At 37.8% G+C, this 25,191-nt stretch overlaps 1 protein-coding gene across 3 annotated transcripts in view; it reads right to left on the bottom strand.

Annotated features, from left to right (window-relative positions):
• rims1b (regulating synaptic membrane exocytosis 1b) overlaps window positions 1-25,191 on the bottom strand; it is a 117,395-nt gene that overhangs the window by 18,604 nt on the left and 73,600 nt on the right. Inside the window, exons 16-27 of one of the 3 annotated variants that reach the window (XM_052126032.1) lie at window positions 23,720-23,870; window positions 20,984-21,097; window positions 20,487-20,549; window positions 17,231-17,320; window positions 16,937-17,002; window positions 16,528-16,641; window positions 13,322-13,428; window positions 11,440-11,555; window positions 11,083-11,243; window positions 9,291-9,443; window positions 7,298-7,306; window positions 6,032-6,249 (exon numbers count right to left, since the gene is read on the bottom strand). In XM_052126032.1, coding sequence (XP_051981992.1) covers window positions 6,032-6,249; window positions 7,298-7,306; window positions 9,291-9,443; window positions 11,083-11,243; window positions 11,440-11,555; window positions 13,322-13,428; window positions 16,528-16,641; window positions 16,937-17,002; window positions 17,231-17,320; window positions 20,487-20,549; window positions 20,984-21,097; window positions 23,720-23,870 — 1,362 coding nt within the window. Of the gene's footprint in view, window positions 1-6,031; window positions 6,250-7,297; window positions 7,307-9,290; window positions 9,444-11,082; window positions 11,244-11,439; window positions 11,556-13,042; window positions 13,082-13,321; window positions 13,429-16,527; window positions 16,642-16,936; window positions 17,003-17,230; window positions 17,321-20,486; window positions 20,550-20,983; window positions 21,098-23,719; window positions 23,871-25,191 lie in introns of all 3 variants that reach the window. The other 2 variants (XM_052126030.1, XM_052126031.1) reach the window with 2 other exon arrangements.

Genomic DNA, 25,191 nt, shown 5'->3' with positions numbered 1-25,191 from the left:
CAGAACGCCTTGCATGTGAAGGTCTCTCTAAAACAAAAGTCAGGATTCTATTGTACTACCCCATATGATAATTTTCCCCAAATATCAGATTTTTCCTGTTACTAAAACTTAATTTGAGCCTGAGAGGGTTAATACAATTATTATTTAATTACTTATTTTTAAACACGATTAACAATTGTTGGCCCAGCAGAGGTTGTACTTCCTTCACCAGCTGAGGAAGTTCCACCAGCCACAGGCGCTGCTGATACCGTTCTACTCAGCAGTCACTGAATCTGTCCTCTGCATTTTAATAACTGACTGGTTTGGTTCAGCAATGAAATCGGACATCAGAAGACTTCAAAGAAGGGTTCGGACTGTTGAGAGGATTATAGTTTTCCCCTGCCCTCTCTTCAAGAACTGTACACTTCCAGAGTGAGGAAAAGGGCTGGAAAAATCACTCTTGACCCCACTCACACAGCCCACTATCTTTTTAAACAGTTGCCTTCTGAACGGCGCTACAGAGCACTGAGCACCAGAACTGTCAGTCACAAGTACAGTTTTTTCCCTCAGGCTATCCATATCTTGAACAGTGTGGCATGGGGATGTGGTCATGTGTCGGACTGCGGGAGAGAGAGAGAGTGGTAAAGCTTGTCACCTGGTTCATAATTAACCCTAACACCTGTCTCTTGTTATAGTGAAGGGGAGGGAGACATAAAAAGGCTGTCTTATTTTGATTCCAACGGTGACCGTCAATTGTGTGTGTGCATGTGTAAAGCTGAAAAATTTAAGACTGACCTTGAACCTGCTTCGCTGTTTCCTGACTCCTCCATTGCCCAAATGAAGAGCTTTTTACAAACAGTTAAAATTGCCTCATTGAGCAATAATTATGTGCAATACACAGCATAGTCTATTTATATTTATCCAACATACTCTACCTCTACTGGCATACACTCCCTTGCATCTGTATCTAACAGATTTTTATTTGTACAAACGTACACACTGGTGGCCAAAAGTTTAGAATAACGGACAGATTTTGCTCTTATGGATAGAAATTGGTACTTATATTCACCAAAGTGGAATTCAACTGATCACAATATATAGTCAGGACATTGATAATGTGAAAAATTACTATTATATACTTCAAAGAGTTCTCATAAAAATATCCTGCACATGCAGCAATGACAGCTTTGCAGATCCTTGGCATTCTAGCTGTCAGTTTGTACAGATTCTCAGGTAACAATTCACCCCACGCTTCCTGTAGCACTTGCCATAGTTGCTTCTGTCTTGTCGGGCACTTCTCACGCACCTTACAGTCTAGCTGATCCCACAAAAGCTCAATTAAGATCCATAACACTTTTTTTCAATTATCTGTTGTCCAATGTTTGTGATTCTATGCCCTCTGATTCTGATTCTGATTCTCTAACCTTCTCTTTTTGTTTTTCTGTTTCAAAAGTGGATATATCTTTCCAATTCTTCCCATAAGGCCTGCATACCTGAGTCTTCTCTTTACTGCTGAATATGAAATTAGTGTTGAGCAGGTAGAATTCAATGAAGCTGTCAGCTGAGGACATGTGAGGGGTCTATTTCTGATGTACTTATCCTCTTGTTTAGTTGTACATTTGGCCTTCCACATCTCTTTCTGTCCTTGTTAGAGCCTGTTGTCCTTTGTCTTTGAATACTGTAGTGTACACATTTGCATGAAATCTCCGTTTTATTTCTGGCAATCTCAAGCATTGTATAGCCTTCACTCCTCAAAACAATGATTGACTGACACGTTTCTAGAGAAAGCTGTTTGTTTTTTTGCCATTTTTGACCTAATATTGACCTTAAGACATGCCAGTCTATTGCATTCTGTGGCAATTTAAAAGCAAACACAAAGACAATGTTAAGCTTCATTTAATGACCCAAATAGCTTTCAACTGTGTTTGATATAATGGCAAGTGATTTTCTAGTATCAAATTAGCAATTTAGCATGATTATTCCAGGATATGGTGTTGGAGTAATGGCTGCTGGGAATGAGGCCTATCTAGATTTTATCAAAAATGACTTATTTTCAAATAGTGATGGTGCTGTTTTTTACATCAGTAATGTCCCGTCTATATTTGTGATCAGTTGAATGCCACTTTGGTGAATTAAAGTACCAATTTCCTTCCGAAACAGCAAAATCTGTAAATTATTCAAAACTTTTGGCTGACAGTGTGTATATATATATATATATATATATGACAGGACAATGGCATTATCCGCCCATGTCTGTCTTTGTGTGAGCATGCAGTCTCTGTCTTTTCCCTGCCATGCACTCTTCTGTCTGCTGTGTTTCATGTCTGGAGTATGGTGTCTGGGTCCTGACTTCCTGTCTAGTTCGGTTTATATTTGTGTCGGGATACGGACATTCACACTCCTTGTATGTCTGTTATTGATGTGGCTGCATCGTGCTTGTGTCATCTTGGCTGCATGCACTGGTGTCAATAATTAATGTCGGTCTTTGTGTATGTCTCTCGCGGATGCGCGTTGCATTCGCTTTGCGCTGCGCGCCCTGGTTGCAAGCGGTCTTCATGTTTATGCTGAGGTTCAGTCACTTCATAAGGTGTTGGGTGTGTGTGTGGCGGAACTCTTACACAAGTGTCTTCTCTCGTCTTGTTTGTTGATTGGCATGAGTGTATATCACCTCATTGTCTTGGCGATGTGCGCTCATGCCAATCGGATGTTTTGCCTTCTTGTGAGAACACGCGGCTTTGCAATTGTTTCTGTATTGCCGCATGCTTCTCTGTCTTATGTCACAGCCCCCCTACTTGTTTGCTAATTATTTTTTCATTAGTAACATCTGCCCTTTATTAACCTGCTTGGTTTATCTCCCTGTTTTAGTCTCCTCGTGTGTGCTGTCCAGTGCCAGTTCGTCTTGATCTCCAGTCAGGCCTGTATGTTTTTCCTAGTGCTCCTGATCCCTGTTCCTGGTCTCGGTCCAGTTAGACCTTATTCCCTTCTGCCCCAGCCTGTATTACACTTTTGTCCCCTTCGGGGTTGTTTGTATTTTCCCCCTCATGGAGTTTATTTTATTAATAAAGTATTTTTGATTTTGAACTCTTCGCTTGGGTCCTCATCTCTGCAGCAAATGTGACTCAATCTGCACAATCTCTTTCCATACTACATTCTTTGTTGAAAGCAGAAAAAAAGTTGAAAGCAGAAAAAGCAGTGAAATAATCTGACAGTTCGTGTAGCCTCTTCTTCTCTCTGAAAAACAAGGGCATTTCTCCTGATCCTGAATCTCTTTGTGTCTGCTTACATAAAACAGAGAGAACAGAACAGAGTTCCCCTCCAGCTCTTAGACTCCTCTAATGTGCTTTTAAGACTTTTTCAAAAGGGAACAAGCTCTGTGGCAGTGACACATGAGATTATTATGAGTCGCCCTTTGGAAAGTGTTATTTTACTAAACAATGCAAAGTCAATCCTGACATCAGAAAGCACTACAAAGGCCACAGGTGCCTATTTGGAAAGCAGCTGTGGCAGTGCGGAGGGCGGGGCCGGGTCGTGATCATACACACCTGGTCCCGTATTAGGCTAATCAAGCCTCTGAGGTTTAAAGGTTGACTGCAGAGTATCGTGCGCGAGAGAAAGATCGTTTACGGACATGTCCGTCATGTGTGTGTTTATGTCTTCTTTTAAGTTTAGCATTAAAACTATTATTTATATTGAAAAGCCGGTTCTCGCCTCCTCCTTGCCCATCCTTTAACTGTGTTACACTGGTGCCGAAGCCCGGGAAGCAAGAGGGATACGCCGTAGTAGAGTTCTCGCCACTACCGTCCACCCCAATGGAGCAGCCGCGGCCATCTGCCGGGGGACGAGGAGCCCAGCCGCCTGAACGAGGACGATGGCCGCCGACCGCGAGGGGATAAGGGGCTCCTAGCCGACCGCCTGGAGCGGTCAGGGCCGCTGCCAGGGGCGCAGGAGTCGCCTACCGGCCGCTGAAACGCGGCGGGGTTTAAGACCGCCAACCGCGAGCGGGGAGGGGCTCACTGGCGACCGTCTGGAGCGAGAGAACCACTGCCAGGGGCGGGGGAGACCCCTTCTGTTCCCCGAGAACGCGGCAGGGTGTTCCGTCCGCCAGGGGCTGGAGGACTGCCTCGGATCCGCCCAGAGAGGTGCGGCTGTTGTCCGATAGAGGGTGGAGGAGTGGCTGAGGAACAAGCTGCGGCGTATCGGAGAACTGGCGAGTAAGAGTTTTTTTTCCATCTCTCTCTCCTCTCTCTCTCTCACTGTCGCTCTGAGTTGGCCTTTTCCCTGTTTTAAATTTTACAGTTTTTTGGGGGGTACTACACTGTTACCCCGCATTTTAATTATTTCTGTTTCCCTCCCCTTGTCCCCTCCCTCTTCCAGGTAGATGGGGATGACCTGTCGGCAGACAGCGCAGAAGGCGCGCCCTCCCCCAGGGAAAGGGGGGGGGGGGTGTACGTCAGGCCGGGGGCTCCCCAGCCTGAGAGAACGAGGGAGGAATGTGGCAGGGCGGAGGGCGGGGCCGGGTCGTGATCATACACACCTGGTCCCGTATTAGGCTAATCAAGCCTCTCCGCCCTGCCACAGAAGCTTTTTAGGTTTGATGAGGGCAAACCATATATAAATTATACACTTGAAGTCATAGAAGAATACTAATCAAGACCAAGTGAAATGGGAAATGTTCACTGATTTTTTATGGCAGTCTGTAGTCTGACGGATTACTTTTATTCTGCCTTTATGATATTTTTGAAGATTCAAAGTTCTAGCCATAATTCACTTGTATTGTGAGGACCTACAGTACTGAGATACCTACAGAACCAATGAGATTTTATGCTCTTCCTTCAGCTGCCATATTTGATTTAGCGCTTTATCAATAATTTAGTTCTGTACATCACACAAAGTTAGGGCCGGATTAAGACACCTTAGTGCCCCTGGGCATGAACACATTTAGTGCCCCCCTTAAGACACACAAAACAAATAATACTGTACAACTCCATACCTGACATGGACACATAGAGTAATGCAGGGTGTACACAAGACCACAAAATATCAAGTAATTTTATAAACAATTTTCAGAAGAACACACTTATAGTATAGCTCTAAAAACGTACTGTAGTTACTTGTAGAGTACTAATATAGTATAAGAGTATACTGTAACTATCTTTTTCAGGGTGAGATACAAATAAAGTACACAATAATATATGAACGGGGATTGCTCACCAAAAATTAGGACATAATTTATTCACCTTCAATCCAAATTCCAAATGACTCATGTAAACAGTATATTCTGTATTTTCTAAATTCATACGATACTTTTCTGTGAGGAGCAGACCGAAATTGCAAATGTTGTCAGCCACTAACTGTGTCCTATGATACACAATGTTTTCTTCCTGCAGAGGGCAACTGACAGCTCAGAAAACCAAACCCTCCAAACCCTCATCTGCATATACAGTTCAGAATGTTTTGTATCTCACTGGAGACATTTTTATTCTGAATAGTAATGTTTTGATAAAAACTGATAATTCCAAGGATTCACACCTGTAAATTTAAATTTGCCTCAGCAGTATCAACAAAAGCCTTTTTTTAAATCCTCATCCAGTAATAAAAAACCCCACTGTAATTGTCACCACGTAACAGCGCTGTCTACCCTCTGTTTTGTTAGCGGTCTGGACCTCTGGACAGTAATTAACAACTATTTAATGATCCTTAAAAACTGTCATTGCGTGGTGCCCCCCGGACATGGTGCCTCTGGCAACGTGCCCAATTGCCCAAATGGTTAATCCGGCCCTGCACAAAGTGATCCAATCTCTTCAGAAGACTTGGTATATAGTGCATGAGATGTATCAATTACTTTTACAATGGTTGTGTTGTGTTTTTTCATCCTTTTTTGATATTGACTGACAAGAGTCACAGTCATTATAGCAAATAAACCCTGTGAAGACTTTTTACAATTCACCATTTAAATTATCGCTGCTGTTTCAAAGTCATTCGTCATCAAATATCAGTGAGTTCCCTGTAACTGTGAAATGTAAAAACTGCTGTTAAAATTGTAGAGACTAACCTGTCTGACTGATTTGTGAGGTACTTCGGCTGCGACGGTTTCCCACGATAGCCACAAAGCGTGCATTGAGACTGGAGCGCCGCTTTTTTGCTCCAGTTCCTACTGTTCCCAGGGCAGTGTCAGACTGGCTGCCATCCGTTCGGTCTGCTGTGTTTATGTCACCACTAACGCTTGTGCTTTTTAGCATACTCCGACCAGATGAGGCTCGGACTTGACGACTGTGAGCAAGAGAAAGAAGAGTGAAAAGAGAGAGTTGAGACACAATGGCTGATGTACAGGGGTACTAGAGAGAAAAATACACAGAAACTACAGAAAAGTTGACTTTGATAAAGCATTCACAAAATCTTAATACTTTATTTTTGTCTGTGTGTTTACAACAACATTTAAAGTGATACAATTTTAAAATAAGGTTTCATTTGTTAATTATGTTAACCATTTGTCCTCATAGTAAATGACTGCCCAATAAGATGCTTTATTGGTGGTCTTCGGGCACTACATGAAGCAACTCCTGAGGCGGTGCAATTTATAACTGACTTGGACTTTAACTTATGACAACTTATATGTAATGCTGGCTGTGATTTCTTTTTTTTTTTTTACAATTGTTAAATATAATAAGAATAAAAAAACAATAATAATTTGTTAGCATAAGTTAGCTATATTAGATAACATGAACAAACAGTGAACAATACTTTAACATCATTTATTAATCTTGGTTAATGTTAATTTCACCATATACTAATTAATTTTTACATGCACTATGAACTAACAAGTTCAATTAGTTATTGTTAGTTTACAAAATAAAATTGATTATTGTAGTCCATATTAGTTCATAGTGCATTAACTAATGTTAACATATACAACTTTGATTTTAAAATAAATGAGTATATGTTGAAATTAACATGAACAAAAATTTATAAATGCTGTAAACAATATACAGTATTGCTCATTGTTGGTTCATGACACCTAATGCGTTAACAACTATTAACGAATGAAAACTTATTGTAAAGTTTTACTATTAAAATAAACTACAGCACTGACTTTAACCTTAGATCTTCAATCTAGTCACATTATACTTGCTATGCACAAACCAGTATGAGGAAAAAAAATATTCACTCTATTGTTGGACAGCAGCCTTTGCGTCTCTATATGAATTTACACTGAATCATATACTGTAATGCAGGTGATGTCAGGTAAGTTAGGTAAACAGGTTAAATGGTTATCCATGCTAAAGTTATATATTATTATTGTAACATCCACAAATCCAACTCAGTCTCTCTCAGCAGAAATAAATTAGAAACATTTGTAATACATAAAAAGAGCATTTGTTTCTTTGATCACAATGATTATGCTGCTGTATTAATTCATTGTCCCATTATAACAACACTTAGCCCATTTAATCTAATCGTAGTTGTGTTTACAGGGTGGGGGAAATTTTAATAGCGCTTGGGCTAAAACAGTTTTTTTTTTTTTTTTTTTACATGAAATGATAAAGGATACCTGACCAACACAAGAGGCAGTCTGGAAAACCTGCACAGACATAGGCCTATACATTTTAATGCTGCTCTAGATGATATGCCAAATCATTTGGCCCAATTTACCTTACATCACTATAGTACATTAGATTAAGGCTAGATTTGTATGTGATAAATGGTGTTGAAAATCCAAAAGCAATAGGTTCAGTTTAGTTGTGGAAACGGTCTGTTTTATGACACAACAGAACACTTTGACAGTGCAGGCATGTCCTCTGCTGCCCCCTGGGGGTTCGGAGGAGCTGCTGTGTGTCTGTGCCTTCTGATGGAGTCAAAGTACTGAAGGACTGTCCAGTTGCACTCTGCCTATCACCTCCAGACCCTAACCCCACTGTTGTTAGCTGTGAGGTGGGGATAGGAAGGGAGGAAAAGGGTCTCTCCTCCCCTGGCTGGAGGGCAGTGACAGAGGTTGGAGCAGACAGGGTTCTGGGTTTAGGAGGATCCGGCTGTGGCTCAGTACTCAAGCATGGGAGGTATGAGGTGAGGCATGCAAGGAGGGCTCTAATACACACAACACAACACAACACAACACACATAGGACACACACACACACACACACACACAAATATGCAAGTGAATGAAATAGAATAGAAATGAATGAAATCAAACACATTGCACACTGAATCTAGTCTCAAACTACATGTAGGGCACATAGAAGAATTTTATAGTCAAAACAAGTGAAAAAAAAAGTGAAAAATCTACCACTGCTGAAGTAATCCAAAGTATTTAGAATACGTTACTGACCTTGAGTAATCTAACAGAATATGTTACAAATTACATTTTACAGCATGCGTTTTGTAATCTGTAGTGGAATACGTTTCAAAAGTAACCCTGCCAACCCTGCCTACATCTATACTCTCCTTCACGTAGAGACATTTTCCAAGAACTTGGCATGCATTTTTTATTTATATTTTTTGTTTAAAAAGGGTCCATATTATGGCTGCGCATAGAGTATTAGCGCATTAGCTTCATGAATTCAGACTGTAAACAAGACAAATTGTGCTTTTTCTACTGCATATGTATTACTTTAAATCATTACTGAGTGATTAAAAAAATCATCTTTTACTGATCTAGTGTCAATTATATTCATTTTATGTGGCATAAATGCATTGATAACACAGTTAAGGTTTTACTGAGCAACCTCATATTGAAATGCTCCTTTAAACTCCTCTCACAGTGGTGTGGCGCTGTTTGAATGTTCACAAAAGGTATACCATTGCTCGGCTGTTTAAAACTTATTTTTAGCTTATAACAAAGAACAAAAAACTTCACAGGAAGTATATCAGGGCCTTTAGCCTAATTGGGGGTGGTGCTTGTAAAAGTAAGACTGGTGCGCATTGGTTCAAACCAAGCAGATTGTATCCCCAGTGAAAGCTATTTAGTGGCGTTAAAGTGATCATAAAAATAGCATTATAAGTGGTTAGTGAAACCCAAGTGAGTCAGAAAAGTGACAGCAATAGCAAAGCAAGATCTTTTTATATACTGTACAATGTTTATGATTACCAAAATTATGTCAGCTTAAAGGAGCTGTAAGTGATTTATATGGAGTAGCATGAAGAAAATGTTCACTGAAACCTCAAAAAGAGAATCCAGTAAAATGTTAGGTGCTCTCTTCCTGTCAGTCATTTTCAGTTTTCGGGTTTGCTGACATCATGTTTTCTGACATGTCTTGGAAGGGTGGAAATTTGGGGAAAAGGGCTGTCTTGGGCAGAGAAGCTGGTCTATGTTACCTCACATCTCCAGCCACCGTATGACGCCTGCGTTTAAGCTCCTCAGAGAAGCGCCTCTTTCCCAGACTCCTCCTGTTATCTGTTCCATTCACCCCCCATGAAATCCTTCTCTCCTTCTTCTCTTCACATTTACAACTCTCCAACGACTTTGACCTTTGATCCCCAATACAACATGCATGCATGCAACAGAGCACAAATGATTGCAAGAAAAGGTCAATCATGCATAAAATTTAAATGTTTAAACAGTAAACAAGCCATGCATGAGACCAAGAGCATGCACATGCCTGACACATAAAACTAGAACAACAAAGAGTGATATTCAGAGAGATTATGAAGCAAGAGAAAGTGAAGATGAATACAATTCTGAGGTGATGAACAGAATATGAGACCATGGAAAACCTGTTAGCAGAGAGCTATATTGTGAGAGAACAAACAATGGAACTATTTTTCAGAGCATAAACTGAAACAGGGAACCAAAGATCCTCTCCTGTATTATCTGATGTGTATATCCTAAACTAAGGCCCGAAGTCTTGGAAACAAGGCCCGAAACATACTCTTCACAAGTACATGAATGCAGACACATGTATCTATATAAGCTGATTTCATGTGTTGTTACATTCCAAAATATGTCCGACAGCAAATCAGAACTTAAAGCAAATGCACATTTTCGGTGTTTCCTCAAGCGGCATTATTGCAAACTTTCTTCATCTACAGTATTTTTTCTCTTTCACATCAGCTACAGTCATGGCTGAGGAAGTGAATTTTGCTGAACAAGTTAGTTAAAGTCCAAATGTTTATTGTTAGCTTTTTAAATGATAACTAGCGCTTTCAGTCAATTCAATTTTAATCACGATTAATCACACAATTTTTTGTATTTAATCGTGATTAATCATAGATTTTGAAAGTTCATACATTTGACTCTAAATATAATTATCTTTCTGTCAAAATCCATTTATTTCCTTGTTAGGAAAGAAAACTGTTTCAGCGGGTGCATGGTCGAGCGTCCGTCGGGAGAGAGAAAGAGCGGTAATGTGCATACACCTGAGCCAAATTATGACTAACACCTGTCTCTAATTGTAGTTAGATTGGGGAGAGCGGCATAAAAGGACCATGCCAGCGGCAGATTTCAGCGGTACGCTCAAACATGTTCAGGAAGGCTTCAGGGTCGTCTTCCACCCCCATTTTCAACAGGATGGGCGGGGGCAGGAGGCTGCTGTTGTCTGGGGTTGCTGCCGGGCTTTCTCCTGGGTGAGGAGGCTCCGAATTACCTGCCAGTCCTCTGTCTGAACTCTAAGGGCCTCATGGAAACGGTGTTCTTGATCCTGGCGGAGTTCAAGCAGAGCCTGTTAGTGGGTGTGATGTAGGTCAGCGAAGGACTTGATGATGTCGGACAACAGGAAGGACTTTATGGGGCGTGCAGTCTTCAAATCAGATCCCGGGTTTCGGCACCAGTGTAAGACATTTCAGTGGAAAGGAGGAGGTGAGAATCGGCTTGACAATATAAATGATAATTTAATGATAAACTTAACCAAAAAGACAAAAAAAAAACTAACAAAGTACTGTGATTACAACCGGACCACACACTTGCAGCACGTTGACCAAGCATTCACATCTGCATTTGCGTACTTGCATAAAGTTTGTTTCTGGCTTTAGACTGAATAGACAGCTGGTAGGCAGCATCAGCACATATATATGTGTGTGTGTGTGTGTGTGTGTGTGTGTGTGTGTGTGTGTGTGTGTGTGTGTGTGTGTATGTGTGTGAGTGTGTGTTTGTGCATGTGTACTGTCTAACCTGATTCTGCCGTGTGGTCTCTCAGATTGAATGGACAAGTAGCTGGTGGCGCTCAGTCGTGAGGCACTGCTGGCATGGGAAATGGCTGATGCATCGCTCATGTCACTGTCTGATGACCTTGCAGACATGTTATCACAACTCCTCCTCTGGTCCTTATACATCTAAACAATTAAAAACAAGATGTGTTCAAGATCTGTCCTAAAAAAACTGATTTCCAATAGAACATGAACAAGGGAATTTTGTACAGTATTAAACTTAAACTTAATCAGCATCTTAAAATGATTAAAATGAATGCATATTAAAGTGAACTGCCTTGCACATAGGAGTTGGACACTTCAGTGGCAGTTTAAGACTCACATCTCTCTTGTTCTTGAGCTCTGCATCTGGGTCGTGACCAGAGCTGGCAGAAGAGCCCGACCGATAGTTCTGCACTCTCATCTGCAACTGACGAGCCCTCTCTTCCACTGCTAGTGCTACATGCATAGAGAGAAAAATAGAAAAACAGGGGACAGAGTGATGTCATCTGATTTGAGGTAGCACCGAAAAGATTCATTGATAATTGCATGTTAATTTAAAGGTGAAGTGTGTAATTTCTGTGTCAAATATTTTTTTACGACTGAACACTCCTCCATCTTCTATAGGTAGTCCAAATGCAAAGCCCTGTCCCAAACTGACGCCATTGGTTGAGCCAATATTGCTATGACGGGCAGGCCGAGATGCTTTAACACAGATAGCAATGTTTTTGATAGTTTTGGGGGGAATAAACCTCCAACATATTTTAACACTGAAAAACGTAAACAAAACACACTTCAAGAAAATTCAGACAGCAGTAGACATCTTTGGCTGTGTCTCATTTGGAAGGGTGCGTCTTTTGGAGGTCACATTTCCTGGCCGCATACATAAGCGAGTAGGACACTTTGAATACAGCCTTTGAATGCGACCTTCTTTCATGGGAATTCGGAGGATGCATGAGGTGTATCCTACATGGGCACTCATAACCAAATATTCTTTGCCAATTTGCACGTAAATATGATGTTCAAGCGCAAGTGATGTTAATTCCCAAGTTGAAGTACCTAAGTAGACAGGTGCAGAGTATTTAATATGCATTATTATATTAATATATAATTTAAATTAAGTATTAGACTAAAAGTACACCTGTAAAATACATTTTCTTTTCTCTTTACATCATTATAACGCTCCTAAAATTTACCACATATATTCCCTCCCAAATGGACTTTGTTCCCTTCTCACTCAAAGCGCTCACACTTGTTAAAGATTGGTGTGCTGTCATAGCAACCATGTTACAATCCGTTTCCGTTTGTCCTACGAAGGCTATCTCGTTTAAACAAGATTTATGCTCGGTATACTTCAGCCTTCAAAGGACGAGTCCTACCTAGCACACAGCCACCTATTTTTTGTGAAAATCTTACTTATGGTGGAAATTAATATTACATTTCTTTGTACATTAAATATTTGTGTTCAGTACTTTTAAAGGGATGGTTCCCCCAAAAATGTAATATTCTCTCATCATTTACTCAAATTGTTTACTCCAGTAGTCTTCTAAAGTGATATAATTGCTTTGGGTGAGAAATAGATCAATATTTAAATCATTTTTTACTATAAATCCCAAAAAGTTCAGAATGTGAAAGTGAAGGTGGAGATTTATAGTAAAATAGTGATGTCTAAAGTCATGGATTTAACCAATGGAGTCATTTGGATTACTTTCATGATGCCATTATTTAATTGTTGGAGCTTCAAAGTTCTGTCCTCCATTCACTTGCATTGAATGGACCAACAGAAATGACATATTCAACAAAAAATCTGTTTTTGTGTTCAGCAGAATGAAGATAGTCATACACAGTAAATTATGAGATAATTTTAATTTTTGGTGAACTATCCCTTAAAACAATCAAATGACCATTTTCAGGGAAACAAGCAGAGAATGGAGAGTATGGGATACCTGAGTTAGGTTTCTCTTCAGGTTTACTGTTGACATGGTCTTCATGAGGATGGGGTTGAAGGAATGAGAATTCGAGTGAAAAGAGACAGGAGTAAGGTGGAAAGATTAACAAGCGTGATCTAGCTGAGCAAATGAGAAAGGCTACAAATAGAGGAGTCTGGAGATTTCTTGGCATTAATAAAGGCAATTAGCACTGCAATAGTGTCATGGGTTTGGGATTTCATTTTGCATGGTTATAGCATTTCAGATTAAGAGAGGGAGAGGAAATGAATGTTCTACCTTGCTCTATACTGCTGCTCTTTGAAGGGAGTTGTGGCAGCTGTCTGCCCCTGCGCCCTAATGATGTCGTCCCTGCTGAGGAATAATGTCCACCTTGTTGAAATTCTCTGGGAAGAGAGAGAAAAGATTTAGTGAAAAATACAGTAGCAGAAAAAGGATTGATGACACATTTTGATAAACAAATAAAAAACAAACATAATGTTAAAAGTTGTGTATATTATTATATTTAATTGTACTGTACTCCACTACAGTGGCAAAAAAAAAGTATGTGAACACTTTGAAATTAGCTGTTTTCTGCATTAATTGGTCATAAAATGTGATTTCATCTTCATCAAAGTCACAAGTATAGACAAAACACAATGGGCTTAAGCTTAAAACACACATACAATTATACTCTTTCATGTCTTTACAGAACATTCACAGTACTGTGGAAAAAGTAAGTAACCCCTTAGCTAAGTGATGCCAACAAAACCAAATTAGAGTCAGGAGTTGCTAATTGCCAAACCTGGCATCCAATTAATTAAACTAAATCAGAGGTGTGGGTTAGCGATACTTTGAATTATAAAACACACTCAAACATTTTGAATTTGCTATTTACAAGAAGCATCTGCTGACGTGGCCCATGCCTTGCAAAAAAGGTCTTCTCAGAAGACCTACAATCAAGAATTGTTGCTTTGCATAACACTGGAAAGGGTTGCAAAGTTATCTCGAAGAGTTTAGGTATTCATCTGTCCACAGTTAGACAAAGTGTCTATAAATGGAGAAGATTTAGTACTGTGGCTACTCTCCCTATAAGTGGCCATCCAGCCAAAATGCCTCAAAGGGCACACCACAGAATGCTCAATGAGTTGAAAAATAACACTAGAGTGAAAGCTAAAGGTGTGAAGGAATCACTGGAACTGGTTTATTTCTCTGTTCATTTGTCTACTATATGGAAAACCTTAAACAGGCATGGTGTCCATGGTAGGACAACACGAAGGAAGCTGCTGAAAAATCATTGCTACGTGACTGAAGTTTGCCAAAGACCACCTTGATACTCCACAACGCTACTGGGAAAAGTTTTTGTGAACTGATAAAACTAAGGTTGAATTGTTTGGGAAGAACACACAACACTATGTATGGCATAAAAAGAACACCACATATCAACATGAAAACATCGTCCTAATGTTGAAGTATTGTGAATGGAGCATCATGATTTGGCGCTGCTCTGCTGCTTCGAGGCCTGGACCATTTGCCATCATTGAGGGAAAAATACGTTTTTCAAGATATCCTACATAATTATACCAGGATGGCTGTGCACTAGCTAAAGATCATTAAAAGTTGGGTGATGCAGCAGGACAATGGGACTCATTCATGAAACACAAACAGAACGAATTTTCTAAATGTTAATTGGTATGAACAAATGTTACACCTGCTCCCAACTCTGTGCAAATCGTGCGTAAGTCAACCGGATGTGTGTTCTTTCAGACAAACTGTCATTTTGCGTAAGTAATGAAAAATAAATAATTAAATGAGAGAAATTAACCATAAACCATACAATGTTTTTAAAAGAAACTAAAAGATTTTTATTTAGAAATGTTATTTGCTGCTTGCATTAAATTTTTTCAAAGCATAGTTTTTCCCAACTGTTATTTCCAGCAGAAGTTCTTGACATGGGTTTGCGTTTGATTTTCTCGAAAAATAAAATAAAGTAAGTCCCTCTACTGTGACTGGCAGAACACATTTTTAATTTGATATAAGCACTATTATTTAGATTTCATAACTTAGTATAGGCATTGGTAAATCGCGTTCAGTTGACATGTTCAGTGGTAAAACCATGAATTAACACATTGCCAAACCAAATGGTCAAACCATTTTTATTGACCTCTTGGACTAATTCACAAAAGATTCCCTGATGAGAGCAAATGACTGTAAGTTCCTCACTTTCTTTTTAGATGTGTGTTTGCTAAATCAATATTTTACAATGTGAATGCACACCATATAAAATATATTTTTTTTATTACTGTTCACATGTATGTTAAAAGCTTCCTGTTCTCATTTACCAGTGAGTCTGAGCTTTCCTTATATGGCATTTTCATGGATGAGGATTATGGTAATTGAGTGAACATGCACGTGCCACAATTTACGAACATTCACTAACATGCACAAGTTGTACTGCAGACAGTGTTTATGAATCTGGCGTAAAGTTCTCGGGTATCTCCATTTTACATGGAAATTACTCCCAGTTCTATCGTATATTTTGAAATATTCATGAATGAGGCCCAGTGACCCTAAATTTTTAAAATCCCATTTTTGGAGTGGCCCAGTAACAGCCCAGACCATAACCCAATAGAGATGCTGTGGAATGACCTCAAGAGAGCTGTTCACACCAGGCATCCTACGAATATAGCTGAACTGAAGCAGTTCTGTAAGGAAGAATGATCCAGAATTATTTCTGAACAATGTACAGATATAATACGCAGCTACCTGAAACACTTGGTTGAAATTATTAATGCCAAAGGATGACCAGTTATTAAATCAAAGGGTTCACTTACTTTTTACACTGCACTGTAAATGTTTAATGGGATGTGTTTGATGATATGGAATAATATAATTGTTTGTGTGTTGTTAGCTTAAATAAAGTATATTGTGTTTGTCTATACTTGTGACATAAACATTTTATGACCAATTAATGCAGAAAACCAGATCATTCCAAAGGGTTCACATAATGTTTCTTGCCAGTGTATGTAATTATAGAGGATAAAGAATTAAAATTGTAAAGGAGCACTAAGAAATGTTTTCTACTTAAAAAGTTTTAAGTCCAAAGATCCTGATAAAAACATTCTATTCTATTCTATTCTATTCTATTCTATTCTATTCTATTCTATTCTATTCTATTCTATTCATGGGTGACAAATAGGCCAGCAACAAGGCTATTTCTAAACTTTTGATTTGCTCATACCATACTTCTGGGTGCCAGTATAACATCCATGTAACATCATAACATCATATCAGCCAGCACAATAATAATAATAATAATAATAATAATAATAATAAAATCACTTAATGCAGACAGACATTAAGGACAGACAGTGTGATAGCATACCAGCACATTTTTGAGAAACTGATGAATCTTTCATTTCACATGGTAAAACACATTACAATAAACAGAAGTGCAAAAACTAAAGCAGCTACAGGTTCAGTTCTGAGGGGCTCCCAGCATGCACCTGTCAGCTCGTGGGGAGTTAGGGCAGGAACCCCCCAATGTGGTCTGGCCAAAGGGCCTGAGGGGAGGCTCTCTCCTCCTGCTGCTGCCCCTCAGGATAGAAGTTGGCTGGAGTCTAAACACAACCACAGCAGAGCAGGCAAAGGGTAAAAAGAAAAAGTAAATTATGCAATGAAAATAATGAAATGAAGACAAATAATCAGAAAAGGTAAAAAAAAAAAAAAAATCAACACATTAGAAACAAGACATGAATCTAGTGAAAAAGAGAAAGATATTCAGACTAAAATTTGGAGAAAGAAAAAAGAGGGCTAAATATAAAGGGTTAATATATTATAAAGATGAACAAGGCCTGAAGAGACCAAGATAGAGAGTGATAAAGAGATGCTTTGATGGCTTATTATGAGTCTCACCTGTCACAATCAATAGTTTTCATGTTAGCCTTCTGGCAGCTCGGCATATCCAAACTGCCAGAATACCTGTGATATGGAAAATGAGTGATCGAGAATAGAAATAAACAAAAAGGAGGAATGTAACAGCTAAATGGAAAGATATGGTAGAGTTCAAGACAGGATGATGACTTTTTAACTGAAAGCTGAAAAAGGCTGAGTTTGAAGGAATTTTCTTTTTTAAATATAGAACATTTACATGTTATTCCTATACATGTGCATTACTCCACATGCTGTGGAGTTTTCTCATTCTCATACCTTTCTCTATTGGGTGAGTGGAAATTGGTCTCTGGTCGCAAACAAGTCGTACTGGCACTTCTTAATCTGTTTAATGAAGGCTGAAGATCACTGCAGAAAGAGATATACAAGAGAGAGAAAATGTAGAATAAATTAAAGAAATAGAAAAAGTGTGAAAAAGAGAGAAATGGAGAAAAAGAAAGAGAAAGAATGAAAAAGAGAAAAGAGAAAAGGAAGAAAGAGAAAAAGAAAGAATGAGAAAAACAGAAAGACAAAAGATAGAGAAATGAAAGAGAAAAAGAGACATGAAAGACAAAAAGGGTAAGAGAGAAAATAAAAAAAAGAAAGTGAAAAAGATAAAGAAATAAAAAAGGAAAGAGAAAAGATAGAAAAAAGAGAGAAAGAAAAAAGGAAAGAGAAAAGAAAGAGGAAAGAAAGAGAAAATACAAAAAATAGAGAAAGAAAGAAAAAAGGTAATATATTAAGTATAAACCATCCATTTCACGGTAGGGTAAGTGTGTCCTTTGGGAGTAAAAAATACCAAATGTTTTGGGCTATGTATTCATAAAGTACAGTGTTTGGTAAACTTTGCATGAGAAGCAAATCTTACAGTATTTATCCTGTGTGCCAACCATACATTAAAGTGTGAAGGACTTGTTGTTTAATAAAGAAAGACTAAATGACAGATGGGACAGTGTACAAATGTCCAGGATATTGAAGTATGTTTGGCATCATCTTGTCCTCTTTCTGTTTCCTGTCATTATTTGTTCCCTTACTTCTTTTTAGTAACTCACATAAAAATAACTTGTCTACTTCCACGAAATAGACTCCCTGTGAAAGATAGGCAGATAGTATTGAAGCTGTAAACCAAAAGGGAGCTTGGTTTCAAAAATCAGGAAAAAAAAAAAAAAAAGATATTTCCTCAGCTGAGCCCCAGCCCCTTACCTAACGCTGACCTCGTCTGTGAACCTGAGAACACGCTGTGGAATGGCACTAAGAGGGTTAACTCCATCCCTCTCTGTTCGCCATGGCGGTTTGTTCTTTAAGCGTGCAGGGAGGGTAGAGCTTAGCATGGGAAAAAACAAGAAATAAACCAAAGCATGCATAACAGCCAGAAAAAGAAACAAAAATCAACCACAAACAGACTACTAAAAATGAAGCAAAATGAGAAATGGTAGTTTTTGTCTGTGAACTTCACAAGGAGGAGAAATGGCAGTGACTTTCACATTAATGCATGATATAGAAGCTAAATTGATTTTTTAAAGAAAGAAACCAAGGTCTCTATGTAATAACGTCCTGCTTGACCCGCTCTGAGCGGGATTCGAACTGGAGTCTCCGGCATGGGAGGAGGGTGCGCTAACAAGAAGGGTAAAGGCTACAGCCCCTATCGTCAGTCACTAGTGCACCTCTTGAGGACAGGGGAGTGAGGTTTACACACTGCACAGCTACCTACCAGCTGGCTACTGTTGCATCTACATGCCCACAGAGAAAAGCAAGCATGATATATGTAAAATTATGTCCTGAAATCCTCAAAACTAATGAGTTGACACAAGCATCATGAAACAGAGATACAACACAATGGCTGCAAGGGAAAGCTATTTTTGTTACAGTATAATAACTAAACAGAACCACAATACACAAATCACTCTAAGCAGAGGTGGAAGCAAAGAAACATTATGTGATCCTGTCATTTTAAATGTGACATTTTGCAAGGGTTTAGAATGTGTCACTAATGTTATGGGAAAATGCTCAAGTACAATAATGACACTTGGACAGATTCAAACAACTTACCTGTAAATGTCTTTATGTATACCATTCACTAATAAGGGCATCTTTGGGGGAAGTGTGTTACACTGCCTAGCTAATTTCCTAATTATATCAGCACACAAAAAGCAAGCAAAGGGGGGTATAAATTATTACAAAGGCAAACACAAGAAAGCATTTAAAATCATTTAGATAGCAGGAATAGAAAACTGATGTTTTCTTTGAAAATATGAGGAAAAATGCACTATGAGGTAGATCCTAAAAGGTCCAAAGAGAACTCAAAGATGCCCAATCCTGGCACAGAATAAATACATTAATGCACTGAATTCTCATTTGGCTGAAATGTATACCTTCAATTATGTCATTTAAACTAAATATAATAAATACAGTACCAATAGAAAGTCCTCATACCTTGTCAGAATTCTTATCCTTGTTGCATAACACCATGCAAATGTAAGAAAATTCAATTGTATCTTTTCCAGCTGTATTTACACATTATAACTAAGGCTGTCGATTTGACATATTAAAATGGTGCAATTAACTATACAAAAAATAACTCGTTAAAAATATTAACACAATTAATCAAGTTACCGGACCATTATTAGGAATACTCCTTATATCTGTGTTTTTCTAAGTTTCAAACTTAATTTAACTTGACACATCGATCTAAAAACAGTATGTTTATGACACGACACAACCTGACGCGGGTGTACATTGACACATCCTTAAATAAACCCTTATAATAAATCTTAGACTGATTGACGAATTCAGTTGCAAAATGGATTACTATGAACCAATGATTGCATTATAAAGCCACATTTTGTACTGTCTTTTTTATTGCTTTACTTGTGTGCCAAAATAATGAAATGCATTTAAATGATATGCATAATTTTTTTATAATATCTCAGCAATTATTTACTGCTGAGATATTCTATTTAATTGCGATTAATTAATTGGCATAACGCTTTATCTTTCCCTCTGAGTTCGTTCAGAGCATTATCAAGAAGTGGAAAGCACATGGCACCACAAAACCTTGCCAAGATCAGGCCATCCCTGGATGACCATACCAAGAGGATATTGATCAAGGAAGCTATCAAGAGGCCAAAGGAAACTTTGAAGGATTTACTGAAGATGGGCTTGTGCAACTTTTTTCATAATGACCCTCCCCCAAAAAACATTCAGTTGCTTAAGGATAGGAAGGTTAAAGTTCTTGAGTGGTCAAGTCAGGGCCCTGACCAAAATAGAATAGAAAACTTGAAGACTTGAAGAGAGCAGTTCATCACTGCTCACCCTTTCAGGCTTTTCAAAACAAAAAAAAGGAACTATTCCAAAAGGGTATGATGATTTTCTATAGGCACTGTAATATATTTGCACCAAAGTATTTACTTGCAACAAAGGTGTTAACACACAAGTGTATCAAAAGAAAAATGTAAGGAATTATGATTAAACCCTAAAGGTAACTGAGGTAGTGGCTTAGAGTTAGGGGGTTACATAAACAAATCCATGTTTTTACCTGTTTGTATGCAGGCACTCGGCACTCCCACCTCGGATTGATCTGTGCATCTCCAGGACCTCACTGAGGTTGTCATGGTGATAGTGACACATTGACAGTTTGACAACCAAACAAACATAAAAGAAAAGGATGGTGAGGAAAAATAAATAAATAAAAAAAAGGAATATGTGTACAAAATTATAGATATGTGTTTAGCAAAATTTGTACTATTATTAATGGGCATGACTATGACTGTTAGTCATATTAGTAGTATTAGTATTTAGTAGAGTAACAACAAAAACCATTTTGTTGTCAAACTCTGTTTCTATAACATCAAATATTCCTGATACTGTTAAAATAGTAAAGAGAGTAAAACTATACAGTTCAATATGGATATAGCATACAATGAATTAAATACAGTGCTGCACTTTTCAGCATAGACTTCTACATTGTTTTGAATACACACATACACACAATTGTATATTTTAAATAAGTTTGAAGCACTGAAATAGGGATACCTGTCCTCTGAATATTCATAGTCAGAGTCTCCAGAGCGATGTTCCTGGTGGGATTCCCGGTAATGGGAGGGAGAGTAGGAATGATGGCGATTTTTGTGGATCTCATCTAGACTTCTGATTAGAGAAGGAAGGGTGATGAGACTTGCAGCACACAAAATCACCCCCTAGAGGGCAAGACACTTCAAACTGCTACTGAACTCACCTCAAAGGAAATGAGTGCATGAAAGGGCTCCAAGCACGGTGTGTTTGAAAGAGATTTCATTTGAATGTTTGTGCATGTACAGTATGTGTTTGTCAATGTTAATTTAGCTGATAAAACAATATGGTGAAAATTAATAACATTTTCCTGAGACAAAAATGTATTATAAATACATTTATAACACTGACAAACTTAGGAAAAAATACTGTAGCGACTGACCTTTCACCAAGCCCCACTTTAAAAACGCTACTGATAGAGATATTCCTTAGCAACTCTTCGGCATATTATCAGGCAAGATTTTGCTGTTTTTTTATTATATTTATTACAAGTGATTGGATAGTTTCCATTGGAAATTTAGAGAAATTGTAAAAAATTACACTGTACATTTTTTTTTTTTTAACAGTAAAAGACTGTGAAAAAACTACAAATGCTAAATGGTAAAGGGTAATTACCTTAATATATACGGTACATGTTTATATATATATATATATATATATATATATATATATATATATATATATATATATATATATATTTAAAAGGACAATACATTTAGTTTTAAAGATTTTGTAAAAATATATATTTTGACATTTAAAAAGTATGATTTTCTGTATAATTAACAGTAAAAATTTATATTATGTTCAACAAGAGGGTACATTTACTTTTTCCGGTAAATTATTGTTAAAATTACAGTAAAAAAAACAATAATTGGGCACTCTCAGAATTCCCTGCGTGACCCATCACATTTAATTATATTTTATGGGAATAGTTTTATGGGAATAGTTTTAGGTTTCTTCTTATTTTTACATAATATTTTATGTAGTTTTGTTAAATATCACATGTGTTACCATGATGGTGTTTAGTGTTTGTGTGAGTCACACTGAGCACTGTCTTTACAGGTTTATTGGTCATTGCTCCTGGAAGGGCCACTATTGGTGAACTATTGGTCATCATGAGCCATTTTGTAATTACTATGGTGATTAATAATACATTATAAAGTGAATAGCAGATTTTTACATTTTCAGAAGGTTAAGATATCAAGTTTATTATTTAATAATACAAGTGATGGCAATGAATCTTAAAATACACAGGCATCACAATTACATATCATAAAGCCTGAAACGTGGTTACCGTATATTTACGGTGAATTTCTGGCAACCACAGCTTCCAGTTTTTTACAGTTTTTTAACAGTAATTTTTTTTTTACAATGTATGGTAAAACATTACTGCTGGACACCTCATAATATAGTGATACTGGTATCACACTGTGTTTTTCCTCTCTTCTCCAAATCTTTAAATAAATTGAGTAGTGCTTGCTGAGGAATAAAGGAATATTCTGGGTTCAATACAAGTTAAGCTCAATCAACAGCATTTGTGGCATAATATTGATTACCATAAAGATTAATTTTGACTCATCCCTCCTTTTCTGTAAAAGTAAAGTAAAAAAAAAATTTAGGAACTTACAATGGAAGTGAATGGGGCCAATCCGTAAATGTTCAAATGGTCACGTTTCAAAAGTATAGCCAGAGGACATACAAAATATGTATATTAACATGATTTTAGTGTGATAAAATCACTTACTAACCTTTTCTTTGTAAAGTTATAGCCAATTTCACAACTTCATTGCCATGACGATGTAATGCTTTACACTCTAAAACAACTATTTACAGCTTTATAGCTCAAATAATGTGCAGGTGTTAACAAAATAATTAATGTAAGTGTTTTAAAAAAAATTATAAGCTTCACATTTATGCCTTTAAACCCTCAAACAAATTGGCCCCATTGACTTCCATTGTAAGTGCCTCAATGTAAAATTAATTTTTGATTTTTTTAAAGAAAAGGCCAGACGAGTCAAAATTAATTTTGTATTAATCAGCATTATGCCATAAATGCTGTTGATTGAGCTGAATTTGTATTAAACACAGACTATTCCTTTAAACTATAAGTCTTAATTCACACATGAACATGCATAACATTAGTAATGAAACCTACATTTGTTGAAAGGTAAATCACTGTTTCTGTAATAACACTAGTTCTTTTGTGTATTGATTAAAGTCATAGTAGAGGTGACACTAACAACACTAATATTATCAGTTGTAATTGCTAACAAATGAGGCTCTTTTTGTTTTGTCTTCAGCTGACTAATGAGACTTTGCCTCAATTCTGATTTTCAATCGTGTTACTGCATTTTAACTATTTCTTTAAAGAATAACGGTAGTTAAAAATGCTTTGCAAAGTTACACTATAATATCTATTCCATTTTTACCACTTTATTATTTTACAAAAAATCCTATTGTTAACAGAAATCTCATTCATTCCTAAAGGACGCTCAGTAAAGCTTGTCTGATCCAGCAACAGGATCCAGCTTGGTAAAGGGTAAATTTCATTATTAATTAATACATGTAATGTCAAAGACAATATTAATAAAGTGCTGTGAACTGATTAGTGGTCAGATAGGTTACATTTGTTAAGTAAGTTGATAATAAGGATATGGTACCCAGTTGTTATCATTTTAATTTGGTATAAATGTGGCTCACCTCTGCATAGGGACGTGTGCGGGTCGTGACCGGGCTCTACACTGGCCTTCTCTGTGTGGGGACACTGACCGTGAGCGATGCTGTATGGCCGCCTGTCTCTCAGGTACCATCAGTGTGCTTGACTTCTCCTTGTCTCGAGAGTTCCTCTCTGCTGCTTTAATATACATACGTTCTGTATCATGCAATTGTTATATTCAAAAGGATGCTGAATCCTTTAGCAGGGTTATCAGAAAAACCACAGAGTATTAATATAACAATAACACAACCACATTCACATTTCTAAAACTACTAACACAGTTCATGCCAAAAGACTGTGCTGAACTACCAGCACAACTGCTACTGCTTTACACATGCAATGAAACAAGCTAAAACATGAGCAGAAAAAATGCATTAGCATATCTTTGTAATAGTAAAAATGTGCTGCAATTACTTTTGTGGTATAGGCTTATTTCTTGGCATATCTATAAACCACTTAACCAACAAAAACAAATTAATGATGCACTGATACTACACACTGATAATCGTATCAAGCCAATTACACACCAAAGTACTTGAAATCAGCATCAGTGATATAAATTAATTTCCCAGAGGTCAAATAACTAAAGATGATACTACAACAAATCAAAGATTTGCTTATTTGTTACAATAACAGATATTACACAGATTTAATTAAACTAACCCAGCCTATCAAATCACAATGTGAAACAGAGAGTTAACTAGTCCAAATCAGTCTATGTTTTGTTTCTTTATCATTTTCACGTTCATGAAAATATTTGCTTTTACCCTGTCACAGGCTAGGAAATTAAATTACCATATTTTTAGAACAGTTTAACATTTAGTACTGGAGAAACAGACTGACATGTAACATACAGGAACTGAAGCTCTTAATAATAAAAAAAAAAACCCTGAATCTTACATTTAAAACTTGCAGTTGAAGTTGCAGTTCCCCTTCTGTCACTCACTTGACATTGTGTCGAATGAAGTGACACAAGGGTTCTTCCTGGGATGCCAAATGTACCTCTGAACCTGAGAAAGGGCCAATGTCAAGTTGGCAGACAGAATTTGCATGCCCTCACCCCGGACATACAGATATAAAGGGAAGCGGGGCAGCGAGTGCCAGTCAGAATGTTTCTTCGGAGTTGAATGGTTGTGCAACAGCAAAGCTGAGTTCACCACTGTTTCACTCACCACTGTTGGCAAGAAGGACTGCTGTTGGATCTACGGCGCATTTCCAGCTTGCGTTTTCTCTCTCTGCACGCTGTGCAGTCCACGCCCCTGGGCGCTTCGACAGCGCTTTCATTGCCTGAAAAAGTGTTTCTCCTAAAAAGAGGTTATTTCCTCTAAAAGAGTTTGAGTTCCCACTCATAAAAGAGCAATACACAGCAGGAGTTGAATGTCCTTTTCAGGACAAGTCTTTTTAAAGATGTTTTTCCACCTCTGTGTAGTTCCTGGATGCGGTTGATTTCTCTCCA

The sequence above is a fragment of the Xyrauchen texanus genome, chromosome 5 (assembly GCF_025860055.1).
Source record: "Xyrauchen texanus isolate HMW12.3.18 chromosome 5, RBS_HiC_50CHRs, whole genome shotgun sequence".
Classification (NCBI taxonomy): Eukaryota; Metazoa; Chordata; class Actinopteri; order Cypriniformes; family Catostomidae; genus Xyrauchen; species Xyrauchen texanus.
This window is presented reverse-complemented; position numbering and strand designations above follow the sequence as displayed.